We start from the raw sequence: 18,360 nt of genomic DNA, 5'->3' as shown, positions 1-18,360 counted from the left end.
AAGCAAATCTAAAAATCAATAATAGAACTATTTCTTTACTATATAACTTATTTCATTAACACTTCTCTGGCTTTCTTCATTTTAGCTTATTTCATATTTCAAAATCTTGTCTTGCATGTGCAACACCTTGTTGTACAAAAGGGCATAGCAGAGCCACAATAAAGTTGAAAAAATAAAATAAAATTAAATAAAGCAGCACGTTGATTAAGAGGTTTTGTACAAGCTATAGCTCAACTGAACAATAACAAAAAAATCCTCAGTGGTTGTGTGGTGTATGAGATAGCAAAATAGCCAAAGTATTCTTCAACAAAATGAGCTGTCTGCCACGATTTATCTGTACAATTCCATCACAGCTCCTGCCTGTTATGTTACACTTTTCAAAAGTATGTCATTAAGCTGCCATAAAAGTCATCACAAATTGCTTTTTTTTCCCAAACTGATAATAGACTTATAGATCTAATTTTCAATCTCTTTTCTTCATTACTTTGATTCTTAAGGAGAGTATGACATTTGCTGTCTGAATACTTTGTAGTAATATCTGGCATCACTACAGCACTTCTGTCTGAGTATCTCTGAGCTTTTAATAGGTTTGTCTTAACAGTGCCTTGAAATGATGACATATTTATTTGTCTCTGCTGCAGACTTTTAAAGAAATTGTTTTTAAAATTTCACTGAAAAACTACAAGACTTGTTGAAAAAAAAATGACACAACAAAGCCTTCAGTGCTGTCAAGCTACACCATTAAAATCCTGACCCTTCACAGCACAAGGGCAAAGAACAAATGTGAGGCCTTCTGGCTTTCATTCCAATTTTTTTAGCTTCATGGACTATCCTCTACACAAAACATGAGAGCTGATTGACAGAAACAACTAAGTAATTGAGAAATTAACAACAAATTAAAAATTAGATTTTCATTCTTATGGTGATCTCATTTTTCACCAGTCAACACGTGAAACTTTTTTTTGTTCCTGTAGGCCTTCATATGTATCAAACTAACATTCAGTACTTGAAACTGGCCTTGCTAATGACCTAAGTGCATTTGTGACAAAAGCTAGGAATAGGCTGGTTTAAAAAGTTGCTTGCAGGGTTAATGAAAGTAATATAGGAAAAGATCACAGGAGCAATGATGGAGAATCAGGGTGAAGGACAAACAGAGAAGAAAGTTTCCCTTTTATTATCTCACAACCAATTTTCCAATTAATATGCAGCAAAATCCACCACCTAAGTAGCCTCCAATGATGTAGGTCACTTTTGAAGCACTTGGCCAAATACTTAATTACCCTGTCCCAGGCCAATAAAATATAGATCTTATATCAGATTTTTTCAGCACTGATCTTCAAACACTCCACAAATATGCTATTATGCATCACAGCCAACCCCAGAGACAAGAGTAACTCACCCTGTTTTACCCAAAAGGCTATTGAGAGAGCTAAAAATAGACACCATATTTCCCCAGCCCCAGGGGTACTACTTCTACCACGACACAGGGCCTGATATTTCTTTGAGAATACCCCGAGTCCAAGCTGACAATTAATAGCCATTTCTATTTAGACAAAGAAACCTAAACCCCTCTACACTGTCATAACACAGGCAACCACCACAGCTCTTAAGTGCTGTGTTCCAAGACATCCAAAGAGGTCTTCAGAGCAGTTATTGAGGCTGTGCCTGTACTCTACAGCAGCAGGACACTTCTCAGACTAATTACTTCACGTGGAGCTTCCTTGCTATATTCCTTCAGAGCAAGATCATTCATCTCCATATTCCATTATGCAGTGTAGATACATCCTCAGACAAATCAATTTCTCTAGGTAAGGGATACACATTTGTTGAGGCAAAAACCAGTTTAAGAATCATTATTATGAACAAATGCTCTCACAGTATAACCATCTGTATTTCCAACTGACTCCCAGGTTTAAATTCTTCATATATCAGAATGGATTGAAACTGAAATGGGAAAAACCACAGTGTTCTGCTTATATCAGAACAAGAAATACATCAGTAACAGCTCAGCTGTAGTCTGGCAAGGAGAGATGTGAGACTGTTTTCCTCCCCTAGCGCGAGGGATGTGATTTGCTGCTCTTCAGAAGAAAAATTAGTCTGAACAACAAAGAAACATCAAATTCCAAAAATATGTTTGCATTGGAAACATGCCCAAGTTTGGCAATAACTTTGCCACATGCATTGTCTGCACTGAGCGTGTTTAAAGGGAGTTTTTGCTTTACAGACTCTCTTAGAGCCTGACTGAGAACCCTCAATTCCCAAGGCCCAATTCTTGATTCACCCTCTCTGCTATCAGCAACCATCTGTAAAACTTACTACAAGGTATGCATTTTTACATTCCTCTAGCACCAGTTTGGCACAGAAGAATCAGAGTTCAAACCTTACCTTGTCAGTGATTTATACAAACACATAATAGAAAGCAGCCATTTTTCAGCTTTTTCAGGTATAAAATGCACACACCCTCACCACCCTTGAAGGACACCACCACTAGAAAGTGCTTTCTAATGGTCAAGAAACTAAAGTACCTCTCTCCCTCCTGTACATTGTATTATATGCCTTTCAACTAACCAATCTTACTGTAGTTTATTCCAGAGGATCTTTACCTTGTTCTAAGGATAGAACAAACAGTGCTGAATGAGCACTCACTCAATTAATCCTCACTGTTCACTGTGTGGTATCTTGCTGTAATTTACAGCATCTATGTGTAGAATTATAACTGGAAAACCTCTCATTTCTCTGTTGATCACTATTGGGTACTTGAATTATTTTGTTATAGTAACTACTCCCCAGCACCTCCATCAGACAATTTTTATGGTTCTTTTTTCAAGGTAGCAAACTGGCAGACAGTGATGTGCATCAGGATTGCCCATAATTAGAGATGGTTGACTTGAAATACTTTGGGTCTCTCTTCAGAGGATAAAGCAATTAAACAGCACTTTGTCAGTACAAAGTACAGCTTCAATCTCTTTCAGTGCTATCATGTATTTTCAAAGCTGACATTAATCGGTCCCAAGAGCCTGAACTCAGAAAATGAGAAGTTCACAACTAATAGCCATATTTAAAACATGTGGTTGAAGTGAACCACCCAACCTCACACAGGAGTTCTATGGCTGAATTAAGATTTGCCTTTAACCCTTCAGAATAGCAACCAACAGCCCCAGGTGTAAATCCCATCTGTCAATGTTAATTCCCTCCTTTCTTCACCTACCAGGTCTCCTCCACCTTCAGCAGCTATGAGGAAGCAAATCTAAAGGAAACAAGCTCATTAATTAGCACAGCTGGATTAATTTCCTAAATGCCATTTTTCTGGCCTTCCTGAAAACAGCAAGTGCTTTGTGGATAAAGAAAGAGTCTGAAATTACACCAAAATATGCCATTTTAAGGCAGAAATTTATCATGACCAAGCTGAGTTTATACTAACTTCTACTCCAGCATTTCCTATACCTACTTCTATTCCAGCATTCCCTATCTGTTGAGAACTTTGCATTGCATCCCTGTCAGAGAACTACACGTTCCCTGAATTTTCACTTCATGCAGTCTCAAATAACAATCTAAGATTTAAATCCATGTTTGTATTGCCATGTCACTTGATACATTTGCATCTTCAAGCTTGAGAAACTCCTACTACAGGACCTCTTAATACTGAACACATACAAAGAATCTCTGCAAGGGCACAACTTCACTGTGAATCTGTTGGTCTATGCAAGAACTACAACACAGCACAGGAACATTATAGGGTTAGGACTTCCACCAGAAATCTCTCAACATTAATTTCTACCAGAAACTTTTGTATCACCTCAGAAAAGGGAGTTTCTTTCAGTTTCACCAATGCCAGCATGTAACTTTTCACTGTTTTCCTTGTTTGACACCAAGACAGCACCCAACCCCTAATTCCAGAATGCTTTACAAACGACAGTAGTGTGTGGTGGAGGCTGTCTGACATTTCTGTCTGTGCTTTGCCACTTGAGTTCATCACCAATAAATACTTGTTTGAATGCCTGTTTAAAATAGCCAAAGAGCAAACTCACCTCATTCCCACCAACAGCTTTGGTTAAAATTACAGCAGAAGACACAGGAGGTGGCATGCAGCCCACTGTCTGCAAGCTGAAAACAACAAAAAGAATGTTACATTCCTTACAGGAGGCAAACACTAAGCAACCTGTTGCCTTAAAATACCAAATAGCCAAGTAGAAATTCTTCTCACCTGTGCAGTGCAACCAATTTCCAATCGGTGACAGCCCTGCACCAGGAGAGGCACTCCTGCTAGCAGCATTTCTATGCCATCTCTCACCAGTCAGCATGGTGAGAGTCATGTCACCATGCAAAAAGCACAAACACTTAACCTCTCTGTGACTCCACTTCCCCATCTGTAGTACTGCAGCTCTCATTCACAAAGGTCTCCATACATCTATCACACACAAAGTCACCTGACTGCCATCAAAGCATCAACAGCTTTCTCTTACACTTTAGAAATCCAAGATACCCTATTACTATTCTCACTTCTTAGCATTGTTTGTGCAGCAAAGTTATTGAAGTGCACAGTAAATGCTGTTGCAAAGTAAGAAAAAAGTGGTGAGCTCTCCTTTGTTTTCAAAGACAGTCCACAAAATCACATCAGAATAAATTACAATTAAATCTGGGGCTAAGTAAAATAGGGCTTCTGAAGAAAAACTGTGTTGACTTGGAAGGAACAGTAATGCATGGAATAAAATAGATTGCAAAATCCCCAAAAGTGTGGAATCTACATATGTTTTCAAGTATCAGAGCTTGAGATTCTAATTCAGAACAATCAATTACTAGTGGTGAACTACTTTGCATTTGTAACCGTGTCAGTAGAACCCCTGAGAAAGGCAGTGTCAAAAAGCTGCAGCAAACAGAAGTATTAAATCCAGGCACCAGGGTGCACATTACAGTGCAATTGATATTCTGCAAATATACAAAAAGCTTAAAGAGAAGAAACAGGTAAGTGACAATGACAGCATTCCCTTTGTCAGCTACAGACTCTGTGGGAGAGGAAAGAGGCAACCAATGTAAGCATGATATAAATCCAACCACGAGGTGCCAAGCACCACCTTGGAAGCACAGAGCAAGTTTACAGTGAAATAAACTATGGCAGCAGAGAGTTGTCAGCACATGGCAGAATAAGCTCACATTGAAAAGAAATACAGGAAAAAGAAACCGTGCAGAAAACTTTGGAAACTTAAAGGAAAATATACAGCAGACAAAGACATGGCAATCCTAATGTCCATCTCCTACACTGTGATACTGTTATCTCTCCTCCATGGCAGCCAGTTCCTCAAACTTCTCACCTCCTCTAATAAGGAGTGGATTAAATTCAGAGTAATCCAGAGAGGTACAAAATGCTTGCAAGAGCATTCATCTCAGCTGGCAGGGATTTTCCATACTTTAAGGGAAATATTTAATCATACAATCTCTGTTAACCCTCTCAAATTGAAAATAACACATTTGGGATTAAAAATAAAAATTCCTATCAAGTAATATTAATCCAAAAAAATCTTGGTACACACTAAATGGACACTTAATTGAGTGTATTGAAACATGCACCTGTAAACGTTTTTTTTCAGTTTCTATCAACCACACAATTCTACCAATATATAAACAGATTTCTCTAATGGCCAACAGACTACTAGAGATAAAAACCAATCAACTCATACATCCCATTGGATCAGGCCATCCTATGAGCACTTAAATCAGGGGCCAGACACTTACTGTTCTGCTGATATCACTACAGACAACTGAGCAGCAGGGTCTGAAGCCACGTGTTTTAGATGTGAAAGCTCCAAAGTCATGCCTTATACCCAACCTTTGTATCTCATACCTCACCACCTGCACTGCAAATGCTACATGCTAAAAGTGGAGAAGAGGTGAATCTGTGCATTAATTAATAACCTGCTTCATGCTTCTTTTCAAATAGATGTTGTCAATGCAAAACCTGGTCAGCTAACAAAAAAATTAACTTATAAGATGCTTGGGAGGATGCCAGTTTCTCCTCTATTTTATAAATTTCAAAAGAATTGCAAAGCAAAAAACCTCCTAATATTATCCCAGACAGAGGAGGGGGGAAGAAAAGAATCCCACTCAGCTGTAGAAACACAGGTGAAAAGCTAATACCACCCAAATCTGCCTCTCAAATAACACAGCAAAACAGGCCATTGGAGAGGATGGGAGAATCTACCATGCATCCTGAAGCAACATGGAAAAGGTTCTGTGGGCTGTGCCCTTCAGGCATAACTTCTGCAGGGAGCAGTGGAGAACTGCAGTGCCCAGGGGAGACACCCTGCCAAAGGGTGCTTCATGCCCTTGGGAGCATATGCCTGTTTTTCCAGGCCTTTTTAAGGGCTATCAACCAGCCTCCACCACATGCTGTGATAAATGCGTGATAAGGAAGCAACCTTGCTGAAACCTGTCTTGCTCCCTTCCCTGTTTTCCTTAGGTACTTGAGTATTTCTAAGGTAATAAAAACTACAGCTGTGGGGCATTAGGATGGACTTTTGTTTACACAGAGCTGCCACAGCACAGTCCCTCACATCAGCTCCTCACACACACACAGGGACCTGCTTTGAAATGTGTTATTCTAAATTAGGACAGAGCTCAGTATCTTCTGCACCTGCATCACCCTGTACAGCTCCCAGCACAGTGGCTGCTGCTCTGAGCATGTCCTAAACAGCAGTATTTCTCAAAAAAGCACTCTTAAAAATAAAAAAACAACCAAACCACCTTAATTAAACTCCTCAGTCTGGTAATTCTTTCAACGAAGCCTCAATACAACAGGCACTAAGAGATAAAAAAGCCAAATCAGAAGCTGTATTCAAGGAACAAGGGCTTGAAAGGCAGCTTGAAGCATACAGAAGTACAGCAGCTCACTAGTAAGACACAGACACACCCTCATAACAAATGAGCCTGGTTTAGGCTCCACATTTAGAGAGATAAATGCACAAGTATTTATTTTCTTTACAAAAATACATACATCCCAAGTGTTGCAAACAGTTTTACAAGTGTGCATGCATATATATATATAATTATACTCATGCATGCAACAGATGATGTCACTCAAGTACTAAGAACCAAAGGGACGTAAGACTCATGGCAAAGAAGGAATGAGACATGCTTCATGGAACCAAAAACCCCACAAAAATCTTTCACCTTGCACTTCAGAAAGGATTAGGAAGGAATTTTGGCTATTGTGGACTACCACATATTTCTCCTAGCTGAGAAAAAAAACTTCACAATTATTTTATATTAAAGAATACCCTTTACTACAAAGAGCTAAATACAAATGAACATCATATATCAATATTGTTATTTCCTTGCTTTACTAACACAGTTAAGAAAAAAAAGTGTTAACTTTTAATTTGATGCTCAATGTCACCTTTTCACTATGATTTGGACCAATTCACACTTGATGGAGCATGAGGAGAAGCCTCTTACAAACAAAATGAAATGCTCTTTTAGGTTTAGGCCTTCTAGAAACATAAATATGAGCAGCTTTTTCATTAAACTTTGAAGACAAGGAACTCCCCAAGCAATGTTTCACCAAGCAGTAAGAAGCAATGGGGATTCTTGCAGTAGTTTTCTGAAATAATTGATTTTTTAACATTCAAACAAAGATTCCAGTATACCTGCATGGCACAAAGTATTGACTCCCATTAAAAAAAAAAAAAAACCTTTTAACTTTTTTTACATAGTATCTATCCCTAGTACAACATCCAGGCAGCTTTGCACATTGGCAAGATTTAAAACACACTGCTTTCATGGTAACTTAGTTTCTGCTCATCACAAAGTTCTTGTCCTACAAAAACTTTAATCCTTTTTTTCCCCATAATTTAGCTGGAAGCAGATACTGAACCCATGCAAGAAATTCTCAACACAAACTACTTAAAAACAGAATACCAGTACGTGGCATACACAATATTTATTCACTAACTTATGCTTTTCCTTCAGCATTCCTTTTCTTTCCTCCCCACCTTCCTTGAGACCCAACACACCACTTCAGCTGTGTTTTTTGAAAAAGAAAGCTAACCTGTTGCAGCCTCCCTAAATATAAGACTGTCCAGACTTTCTGAAAATGAGACGAGGTTCCTGAAGGGATAATCTTGTCCATGTACTTTGTTTTCAACAGCAAAGTGCTGAAGCACAAGAAACAACCAGCAAAATCTGTTCACAATACAACAAAACACCAATTGCAGGATAAGCATAGCCCCTTAAGATGACAGCTACAAATAAATTTCACCCCATTATACTTAAACATACCCTTTTAAAAGCCATTCATTTATAGGTGTGATTGATAACAGCTGAAGAAAGACCCATATTGCTGTTGGGAAGAACACAAGTGTAAAAATCTGGACAAAAAGGTGTAGTTTCACATGCATCAAAGCACTTGTCAGCTCCTGCAAAAGAAAAAGAAGAGAGGAAGTTGCAGTCATAACAGCTGAGGTAAGATCACGTTTGTGCTTTTAAAACTAGGACTAGCTTTATCATACAAAAGGAGTGCATGTCAAAAAGTCACCTTTAGGGATCATCTGATCTCTTTAATAATGAAGTACATCCAGACAACATAAAAGCTGTCTGCTCCTGGGCATTTTTCCACAAGAATTGTCCAGCACTTCAATAATAGTGTAGCTCTCAGAACAGCAGCTTTTCAGCAGGCAGCCTTAGCACTTTGTCATGCCTTCAAAACCTGTGTTAACTGCACTGATGGCTGTTTACTTTACTGACTTTTGATATCAAGAATCATGAAAACTTGTAGTGAGCACATGATTTCAGGTTCCTCTGTCTAAAGAGAGCCCCAAACAGTGATTCTCATTTATACTATTAAAAAAAAGAAAAGGATGTTTATGGATGTTTGTATCACCAACCATTCATTTGTGGTGTTGGGGTTTTTTTTTTTATGTTTGATATTTTTTCCCTAAAAGCAAAGTAGCAGGCTTTGATTATTATTTATGGTATCAAAAGGAAATTTAGAGGAAAAAAAAAAAAGGCTGATGAAGAATAATAAAGGAAAGAATACCAAGACCATGACAAGATAAAAACTGTTAGGCCATAAATTTCAGAGAAATAAAGTCTAAAATACCACTGGAGACTCAGAAAACAACAACAAAAAACTTAATTTTAAATAGTGTCAGAGCACTCCAGAGAGGTGGTCAAGTACCCTTAAAGAAAAAAAAACCCCTTCAGCTAGCTCCATGTCTCTCTGTTTCTGCCTTTTCAGGCACTTCAAGGACCTTCTACACAGGTTTTTCAGTACAACGAAAGAGCCTTGCACATTTCAATTCATTTCAAAACTTGCAGACTGAGAATAAAAATTCCCCTTCCTTTCTCTCACAGTAACTTGCACTCTTCAAGGAAACAATGCAAAAGAACTGATGGAACTCTTATTCAAAATCTAATTTGCTGGGATCCTCCAGCTGACACTACAGATGCATTAAATATATCTATCTATATCTCACATAAAGAAGTGCCCTTCTAATTTCATATTGTTTCAATTGGAAAATGTTTCAAAACCAGAGGCTCTTAAGAACACTTCTAAAACCAAAACTCAAGACTGAAGGAAAGCCTCATTGTAACTTCCAGGGATCAAGGAAGGTGATACAACACAGCCAACCTACTGCATGGAGGAATGCTGTATTGATGGAACAAAACTTTGCAGATCTAAATTACCAGTCTTGAAAATGTCTCCAGTGACTGCCTGTGAGAATAGTAACATTAATTTAGGATAGTCATTATTATAATAATATGCTTTAGACTGGATGATCACAGCATAAACGCTGAGGCAAACAGCCTTCACCCTCTTAAACAATTTACAAGGGCTCATCCAAAAATACATCTGCCACCTCAGAGAAGTTGCTGGAAGCTGCTAGTTATGACTCTCTTTCTGCACACCAGACAGAACAGATTACCTTGTCTTCCCCAGTATTTCAGACTCTTTAGGGAACCTATCCCAGCCTCTCCCTGGCTGGTGTGGGTCCCTGTTGCCATCCAGGCACTCTTCTGATAGTCACAGCTGGACTCCTCTGAGCAAATACCCACACAGAACAAACAGTGTTTTCAGTGGCTTGCCAAATTCCTCGTTGAAATGGATAACTCAAGTATGTGATTTAATTTCTGGGGCCCTATGGGAGGTATTTGCTTTAAAAGAGCAACCTATCCAGTCACTGCAAACTGAAATAGCATTATATTAAGGTGGAATGAAATGTTCTTGTCAGAGAACACTGAGTATTTCCACAAATGTAAGAGGACCTTGGTCACCTCTGGTTCTGAAAGTGTAACAAGGCCATGCACAGACAGGCTCTCCTTGAATGTTGCCAATTATTCTGTAAAATGCTTTCTGAACACACTAGTAAAATTTTTTGAGCATGCACTTACACAGCAGATTAGACTAGAAGTGTAACCTTAAAAGAGCATCAGTTATTTCTAATTTTGTCAGTTTTATCAGACGGCCTCTGTTAACACTTACAAACTTTTCATCCTGTCATAAAGTATACCAAATTCTAGTTTCCATCTAACTAATGCATTATCTAAGGTAGAACAGCTGATATGCAAGTCAAGAACAAATAAAGCCAAAAGCAGAAACCATATACTTTGCAATCCAATAGAAAGGCATATTGAGTAATAATACCAGCTTTAGGTTGTGCCTTAAACAACTAAAGCATGCCTCAAACTATTTTAATAAAAACATAACCTGGCCACCTAACACATATAGGATTTTTTTAACATACACTTTAGAAAGTAATAGCACAAGCTACAATGTGAATTTATTTTCTTCTTCTGGCTTCTACCCCCATGGCAGAAATTCAGGAAAAGCCAAGCTTATTCATGAAGCTGGATAACAGCACCAGCCCTAACTGCTGCTCCCAAAGCAATCTGAGATCAGCTACCTGAACATAAAAATCAGCTCCTCTAAAAGCTTCATTTACATCAATATATTGCTTTAACACCATACATGGAAAAAAGTTATGTAAGTTCAAAGTAAGACATGACACATTGCCCAGAAAACTGTCAGCCACATCACCTTAACTGGAAGAAGTCAGATGTAAACTAGCATGGAGAATCTAATCAAGACTTTGACAATGCTACTGATTTCTCACAGCTGCTTTACAAATACAAGATTTCAAGGATGCAAACTAGGGAAAGGGAAAAAAAATTCACATTTTTTTTCTCTGCTGCAAAGATTCCTAAGCCTGAAAGAGGAAAACTCCACTCTATTACTACTCAGGTTTGTGTTTTGAGTTCTCTTCTCTGTGGGAGAGAGTGCCCCTCCACAGCTTATTTCCATTGAAGTTGAGAAGATGAAAGTTCACTACTATAACCATGACACAGGCAGAGAGACTTGTCTTTGTTGTTGAATGCACAGTGCTCACTCAAATCCCAGTCCACCAAGAAAGAGATAACTGGACAAAATTGTGATTATTCTTTCAGGCATTAGCATCATGCAACTTATGAATAGCATTCCCTGTTAGTCAACAGCACAAAGGAATCAGAAAACTAGACTAGCAGAGATGTGCAGTGTTTCATTTCAGCTCTGGCTGCTCCTTCTCTGGGCACATAGCCATCATCTCCTTTCTCCGTGATTCCTTTACATGCCCCTTCATCTCTTCTGAATCCTAGAAGACTGTTCCTCTTTGAATAACATGTGACACAAAATTTTAAATCTCAGTGCCTGTGATATGCACCAGAGTGTAGGTACCTCAAATCCACCTGAACACAACAAAATCCTATGGGAAAACATTGCCAAGACTTTGCCCTTATATCTACATAGGAACCCTTTTGTGCTGATCCTAGCTGCTGCCCTGGCCCTAACAAACAAGGTAACTTAAAGCCACCAGGTCTTTGTTCCCATCAATCCAGCAGTGAACAGCTGCATCTCACCCTGATTTGGGTTTGGGCCACAATCAGGGTGTAGATCCAGTCTCCAAATTGTGCTCATCCCTTCCATTTAGTTAAAGCTGTGCAGAGACAAACCACCCACCCTTTGTGGATGGGTGACATTTATTCACACTATCCCTCTCATCATCTTTATTACCTTGTGAAGCACGTTCTGAAATTAAAGAGGGTTATTCCTTAAACACCTAATATTTATCCTCTCTTGCTAAGCATCTTCCCAGTACCACCACCATTCCAATTACATTCAAATCTGATTTCAAAGGAAGACGAAATTTTTTAGACCATAACAGGAATGAAGCAATGAGAAATTACAGTACCTCAGTTTTTAAGGAGAGTCCACTGTTAAAGAATATAGCTGAAACAGCAATGTAAGTTATGGTAATTTCTGGTTTCAGGGGTCCTAAAAAATACAGACATAGAGAACAAAGTGAGTTATAGTCAAAGAGAAAATGATATGCATATACTATATCAGAGATGTAAATGAGAATACTTTAATGCCTGGAGAAAGTCTAATCAGTAAAGGCTCTAATAAAAAGAATGGCATTTCTATCAAGTTACAGAAAGCATGCTTTTCATTTTTTAAAAAAAGTAAACCAGTGAGTGCTGAGTGAGTTAGGTCATCATATAAATTTGACTTCCATGATTAGAGGCCACTGGAAACTCACAGGCAAATTCTGGAAATTTGAAAATGGGGAGCCTTTCACAGTTCTGCCATCAGATTATCCCTACAGCATTAGCAAACTCAAACCATACATTCCAATATTAGCTGGTACCTTCACAGGGCCATTGACATCCCTCACACAGCTACCCCTCACTTCTTTCCCTTCAACACAACCTGTCTGGCTGCCTGCACAGAAGAGCCCAAATCACACCTTGCAATGATTTCCTCGGGGCAATACAATCCTGTGCTATTGCCCTCACAACAGAAAATGGTTCAAAATGGTTCATTCCAGGCCCACAATAACACATTTCAGACACTGCTGCAGTGAGAGCAGCAAGGGCAGATGCCTGCACTACCAGGGGTTCCTCTGTATTAAAGGCTTACATTTGTATATATTTATATACTTTTTTCAGGGAGATTAAAATACAGTCTTTTTTACACTCCTATAAAAATGACAAATTCTCTTAATACACTTTGCCTTCAGAGGCCACCAGGCATAAAATATATGTGCTCATTCTTTCATGAGCATTCAACCAGATATTACATTAGAAAGAAAATATTAGCAGTCTACTTAGGACCAAAGTAATATCCTCACTCTACAAGTGACCCTAAGCTGTCCTGAGCAAAACTGCAGCAGCAAACAAGGCAGCCTTGACTCACCACTGCAGAAGAGAGGAACCTTTCTGCTCCCCTGGATGAATGATACATTGATGGGCACACTGGAGTAAGGTCAATGGTCCTTAAATCAGAGGGACTTGATTGTACAAGTCAAATTTTCATCTCAACACAAATCCTACTCTCAGAGAGAACTCTGCTGACAAGACACTAAAACTGTGCATGCCAAACACAAGAAAACACCAAAACAAACAAACAAAACCCCCAAACAAATAACCAAAAAAACCAAACCAAGCTACATACATGAAGACTAAGGTAAAAATAAGACAGGAAATGCAAGAGTTACAGTTGCAACAAAGCACACGACTAGTTGCAAAATTATGTCATGTTAACTGAATAGATGGGGGAAAACAACCCAAAAGATTATATCAATATATATATAGCTCTACAGAAAACTATATTTTACAGACACAATTACCTCTTTTTTCTAATCCTTTAGAAGATTAAAGTCTCTATGTACATGCACATACAGCAGACAGGCAGTGGATTAATCTGGCTAAAACAGAGGTTCTTCCAAGGCTCAATTTTTTCTGTTTTTTTCACTGGGCTACCTGAACTCCTCCTCCCAGGAGAAGCCTCTACCACCAGAGCAACCATGCACTCGAGAAGCACAGGGAACTCTGGCCACAACAGAAAAATTCTTTTCACAAAGGAACTAAATGGTCTCATTTATCAAACAGAAAAACACAAAAAAATGGCTTGGCTTATGTCATGAAGGTGACAACACCACAAATCTTTGTTATTTATGGCACAATCTTCCATGGGTATGGATGCTGGACCATCCATACCATTCACTAAAGCCCTGCAAATTACCGTGCATGGTTTTGTCAGCTGGAAGATGACAAACTAAGGTTTTTTCATGTGTTGATGCTTCCCACCCCTCTCCTCTTTCTGCTTTTAAAAAGAAATATTTTTCTTCCTCAGAGCACCAAGATCCCACAGTTTCAGAGGAGGGGATACCACTACGGGGAACATGTGCTCACTACTTTCAATCAACGCTTCCAAGATTTTTCAAGCAAGTTGTCCCAGGAACAATAAAGTGTCAAAGCTTGACATCTCTTTGCAGCAGGATAATTTAATGAAGTGCTCCATCATAGCGCTTCCATGCAGGAAGTGAGCCGAGGAACAATTATCTCCTGTTCTAGTTAAAAGGACCTCCCACACGACTGCTAACAATTAGCACGGCACTCAAAGCAGAAAGGGACAAAACACCTGATACTATCAATTTCAAGTGGTCTCTAAGGTCTGTGGAAAACACAGCACGCATCCTGCAAGAAGCTCCACGTGGGTTCTATTCACCCACGCAGAACAGCACACCGATGTTAGAAGGGATCCTTGCACAACAGGAATTTGCCTGCCCTGAACTCCATGAAGTACCGGAGCCTTAGTTGCCACAGCATGTGTTCAGAGCCATATTTTTTTAATCTTTTTTTTAATCACTTTCTTTTTTTCTCAGAACCTAAGAGGCGGGAAAAGTTTGGCTCCTCAGTGAGAAGCTGTCTATCCTCAAACTTCAGCTCTGTTAAGAAAAAAAAAAAATTTAAAAAAACTAAACCCTCTGCCTATAAAAGCACACATAGATTCTTCCTCCTCTCACATAACATGGAACTGCTAGAGGAATTCTACTGAAGTGTTCTACATCCCTTTTCTCAAGCCGTCAGAGAACAATTAGGAAGAAGAAACACAACATTTAATTCATTCTTGAAATCTGCGAACGTCTGGAGCTGAAGTTCCAATGGAAACTGAACAGGATACACCCCCAGCGTTTATACTTAAAGATACACTGTTTATGTTTAAATAACAGTGGCTATTTCATCAGCCCTGGTTCCGGGACACATACCAGCCCTCCCTGCTTTGCAAGGGACAGATCTGCTTTGCCCCGTCTACGCATTGTTTACACCACCACTTCCCACAGGATCAGTTTCCCTGTTTTCCCCCACCTTCCATGAGGAAGCAAGAAGGAATAACAAAGAGAGGAAAAAATTTCCAAAACTTTAAAATACAAATGTTCTACTATAAAGCGAAAGAAAAGGTCCGGCCGAAACACAGCACCTGAGAGTTCACCACAACACTTCTTCGGCTACACCTCCGGGCAAGCTCCCAGCCGGCAGCAATCCACACCCTGAGCTGCCGGGACTTCATGCCCACAGCTCTGGAAGTTCTGACTTAGTTGAACAGGAGCACATTCCGAGCCAGTCACCGCTTGGCTTCCATCACTCCTAATCCCAAAAGAGCAGGACGCTCCTCCAGCCACTGGTACGGTGCCGAACGAAGGCACGGGAACACACGCGGGAGCCGTTCCCGGGTTCCCGAGGAGCAGGGGCTGGCAGCAGGGAAGAAGAGGAGCCGACGGAGGGCAGGGACCCCGCACGGCCGGGACGGGGAGCGGGGGCAGCGCGGCCACCGAGAGTTGCCAAAGTCCCGGTGCCCCCGCGGGGCTGCCGGGGCACGGCGCCCGCACTCAAGCCCTCACTCACCGCCTTTGACGCCGACTCCGGGCTCCAGCCGCGCCACAGCGATGACCAGCACGATGCCGAGGATGAACCACTCCTTCCGCAGCCGCTCCAGCAGCCCCATGGCGCTGCTCGGCGCGGCGCGGATCGTCTCCGCCCGGCGCCGCTGGGTCCGGTTCGGCCGGGCTCGGTCCGGTGCCGCTCGGCTGCTCGGGGCTGCAGCGGGAGCGGGGCGGGGCGCGGCCCCACCGCCCGCCGGCAGGGCCAGCCGGATCCGCTGACGGGAAAGGTCTCACCCACCGCCGCCATCGCTACCACGCACTTCCTAATAGGCGCGCAGTCCCGCTCTGCCGCCCGCCCGCCCGCCCGGCTATGCGCGACTGCGGCTCCCCGCCTGCTCCGGCCGCCGGCGCCCCTCATCCCCTGCTAAGGCGGACACCGCTGGTGGCGGTGGCGGGAACGGGACAGCTTCGTGGCTGCCGTCTCTGGGCGGGTCGGGGAGAGCGCGGGCACGGAGCCGGCAGGGCGAGCGGGCGCGGGGCCGGGCGGTCGCGGCAGGGCGGGCGCAGCGCGGGGTGCGCGCTATTTTGGTGCATTACAACGCCCGCGTGACGGCCGGCGCTTGACGCGCGGGGGGCGGGCGCGAGCAGGGAAGCGCCGGGGCGGGATCCGGGATCGCTCCGTGAGGGCGGGCGCGGGCCGGGGCCGGCGGGGCAGCCACCGACAGCGGCGCAGCCACCGACAGCGGCGCTCCCCGCAGCCGCGGGGGCCAGGAGCGCCGGGCGGGAGGGGGCCGGCCCCTCACGCACCTGTTACCGGTGCGCGCTCCCGCCCGCGGACGCGCTGCGTCCCAGGACGGCGCTGCGCCGCCGCCGCCGGGGACACGTGGATCGGGATCGCCCGGGAGTTCCCACTGAGCGCCTGCCTGTCCGTTCTGAGCAGACCCAAAGGCACCTGTTCAGCGCCCCTGTCGCGACATGGCGACAGCATCGCCCGAGCCGGGCCAGCCACTTCCCAGCGGCGGGCGGTTCCTTGATTTGCCTCAGTGCTAGAACCACTTCCATTAAAACCTGGTATCCAAAAACCTCATCCTGGTGCTCCACCTGCACCTTCCATTCCCTATTCCCCTCTTGCGGCGCTTCCCCGATGGATTCATCATCCTGCCCGGCCACGGCCCCCGCGCTCCAAGTCCAGGGACAGGGCGATGATAAAGCAGGAGCAGCTCTGGCTGCCAGGGGCTCCCGCCGGCGCTGCCCCCTCCCGCAGGGCTCTCCCACGCACGGCAGCTCTGCTGCGCGATTCCCGAACATTTCGGGCAAGTTTCATCCTCCACAGTCTCTGCCGATGTATTCAGACTTTAAGGAATAGCCCTGCCACGGCTTTCTGCTACCAAGGAAAGAAATGTTTATAGCTGAAAGCTCAGCTGATCTCCAAGATGTGTATATTTCTGCGTGAACCTGGGAGGTTTACTTGTGTAAGCAGGGATACATCAGAGCCGAAATGTTTTGGATATGGGAGGGAAAGTGCCTTCTCCCACCCGCAAGCAGATCCAAATTGGGAGGTTTAAATTGATTGTACATTTCACTGCTTTACCAAAGTTTACTGGAGTACATCTTGAACCTTGCTCCCTTCTCAGGAGGGAGAGACGGATGGCAAAACCTCACTGCACTTGTCCTGTGCAACCACTGCAGGTTGGCTGTTTTGGAAGAAAATAAATGCATAATGTGTTCATCTAGAGCAAGCTGTGATTAGAATGAGTGTAAGATTTGATTACTTGGAGGATTTGATTGCTGCACAGGAGAGATAAATCAGATGAAGTTGTGCAGTCAATGTTTATCATATAAACTATATTAAATCTCTCTGTGGGTACTCACTCACAGGTGGCCCTAGTTCCAGGACATCTGCACCATTCATGGACCAGAGCATGCACACCTTTTCCTGTGTGGCTCTGAAAGCACACCAGCAAGGGCACAGGCCCTCTACTCTGAACATAACAGGAGACCATGGAGATATTCATGGTTTCCCTGGTAGCTTTCTTGTGAATTTGTACACAGTTCTGGAGCTCCTAACAGAGATGGCAAGGAGAATTTTCACCCAGTTCCTAGTGGTTCCAGCCAGGCTGATGAGTTGCAAGATGCAGAGGCCTCACACTGTGCTAGCAAGGCTAGAAGGCAGGAGCAGATCCAGCATAATTCAGGAAAAAATATAATAAATAATCTGTTAGGTTAAAAGTTATGGACTCAGAAGTTAGAAGCAGCTGCATTTCATAGTGAATGAAAATGCTGCAGTATCAATTCCTGCAGAAGCTACAGAAGGATGCAAAGAAGGGGCAGGTAAGGAGAATGCTCAGTCTGGCAATAAAATTCAATTGTGCAATAAAGACAGCAGCCTCACCCTGCTTTTGCATCTTACTTTTTTCATGGTAGTAATTCTGCCGCTCACTCTTGCAGGTGGATACTAATAATAAATTTCTAATCTTGTTTAGTGTTCAAGTTAATTCCAGTTAATTTTGCCAACACATTTCAGATATTTGCTCACAGCAAATCTAATTGGCAAAGGTTAGTCCTAGGTTCAGTCCTAGGCTCTAGAAGGTGCTTCTCAATTTCCCCCCAAAAGGAGCACTTCCTATCCCAAGCCTGTTTCTCCTTCTCTAAAGAAGGATGAGATATC

General features: G+C 42.4%; 1 protein-coding gene across 2 annotated transcripts in view; it reads right to left on the bottom strand.

The window, feature by feature from the left end:
* Nucleotides 1-15,988, bottom strand: part of SLC10A7 (solute carrier family 10 member 7) — a 141,383-nt gene extending 125,395 nt beyond the window's left edge. Inside the window, exons 1-4 of one of the 2 annotated variants that reach the window (XM_050973901.1) lie at nt 15,715-15,971; nt 12,219-12,301; nt 8,272-8,408; nt 4,029-4,104 (exon numbers count right to left, since the gene is read on the bottom strand). In XM_050973901.1, the coding sequence (XP_050829858.1) occupies nt 4,029-4,104; nt 8,272-8,408; nt 12,219-12,301; nt 15,715-15,814 (396 nt within the window). In that variant the 5' untranslated portion in view covers nt 15,815-15,971. Of the gene's footprint in view, nt 1-4,028; nt 4,105-8,271; nt 8,409-12,218; nt 12,302-15,714 lie in introns of those variants that run through there. The other variant, XM_030239423.2, reaches the window with a different exon arrangement.
* Nucleotides 15,989-18,360: the final 2,372 nt, after the last annotated feature.

Source organism: Serinus canaria, chromosome 4 (assembly GCF_022539315.1).
Source record: "Serinus canaria isolate serCan28SL12 chromosome 4, serCan2020, whole genome shotgun sequence".
In the NCBI taxonomy this organism is placed as follows: domain Eukaryota; kingdom Metazoa; phylum Chordata; class Aves; order Passeriformes; family Fringillidae; genus Serinus; species Serinus canaria.
Note: the sequence above shows the minus strand (reverse complement) of the source record. Positions and strands in the feature narration are given on the sequence as shown.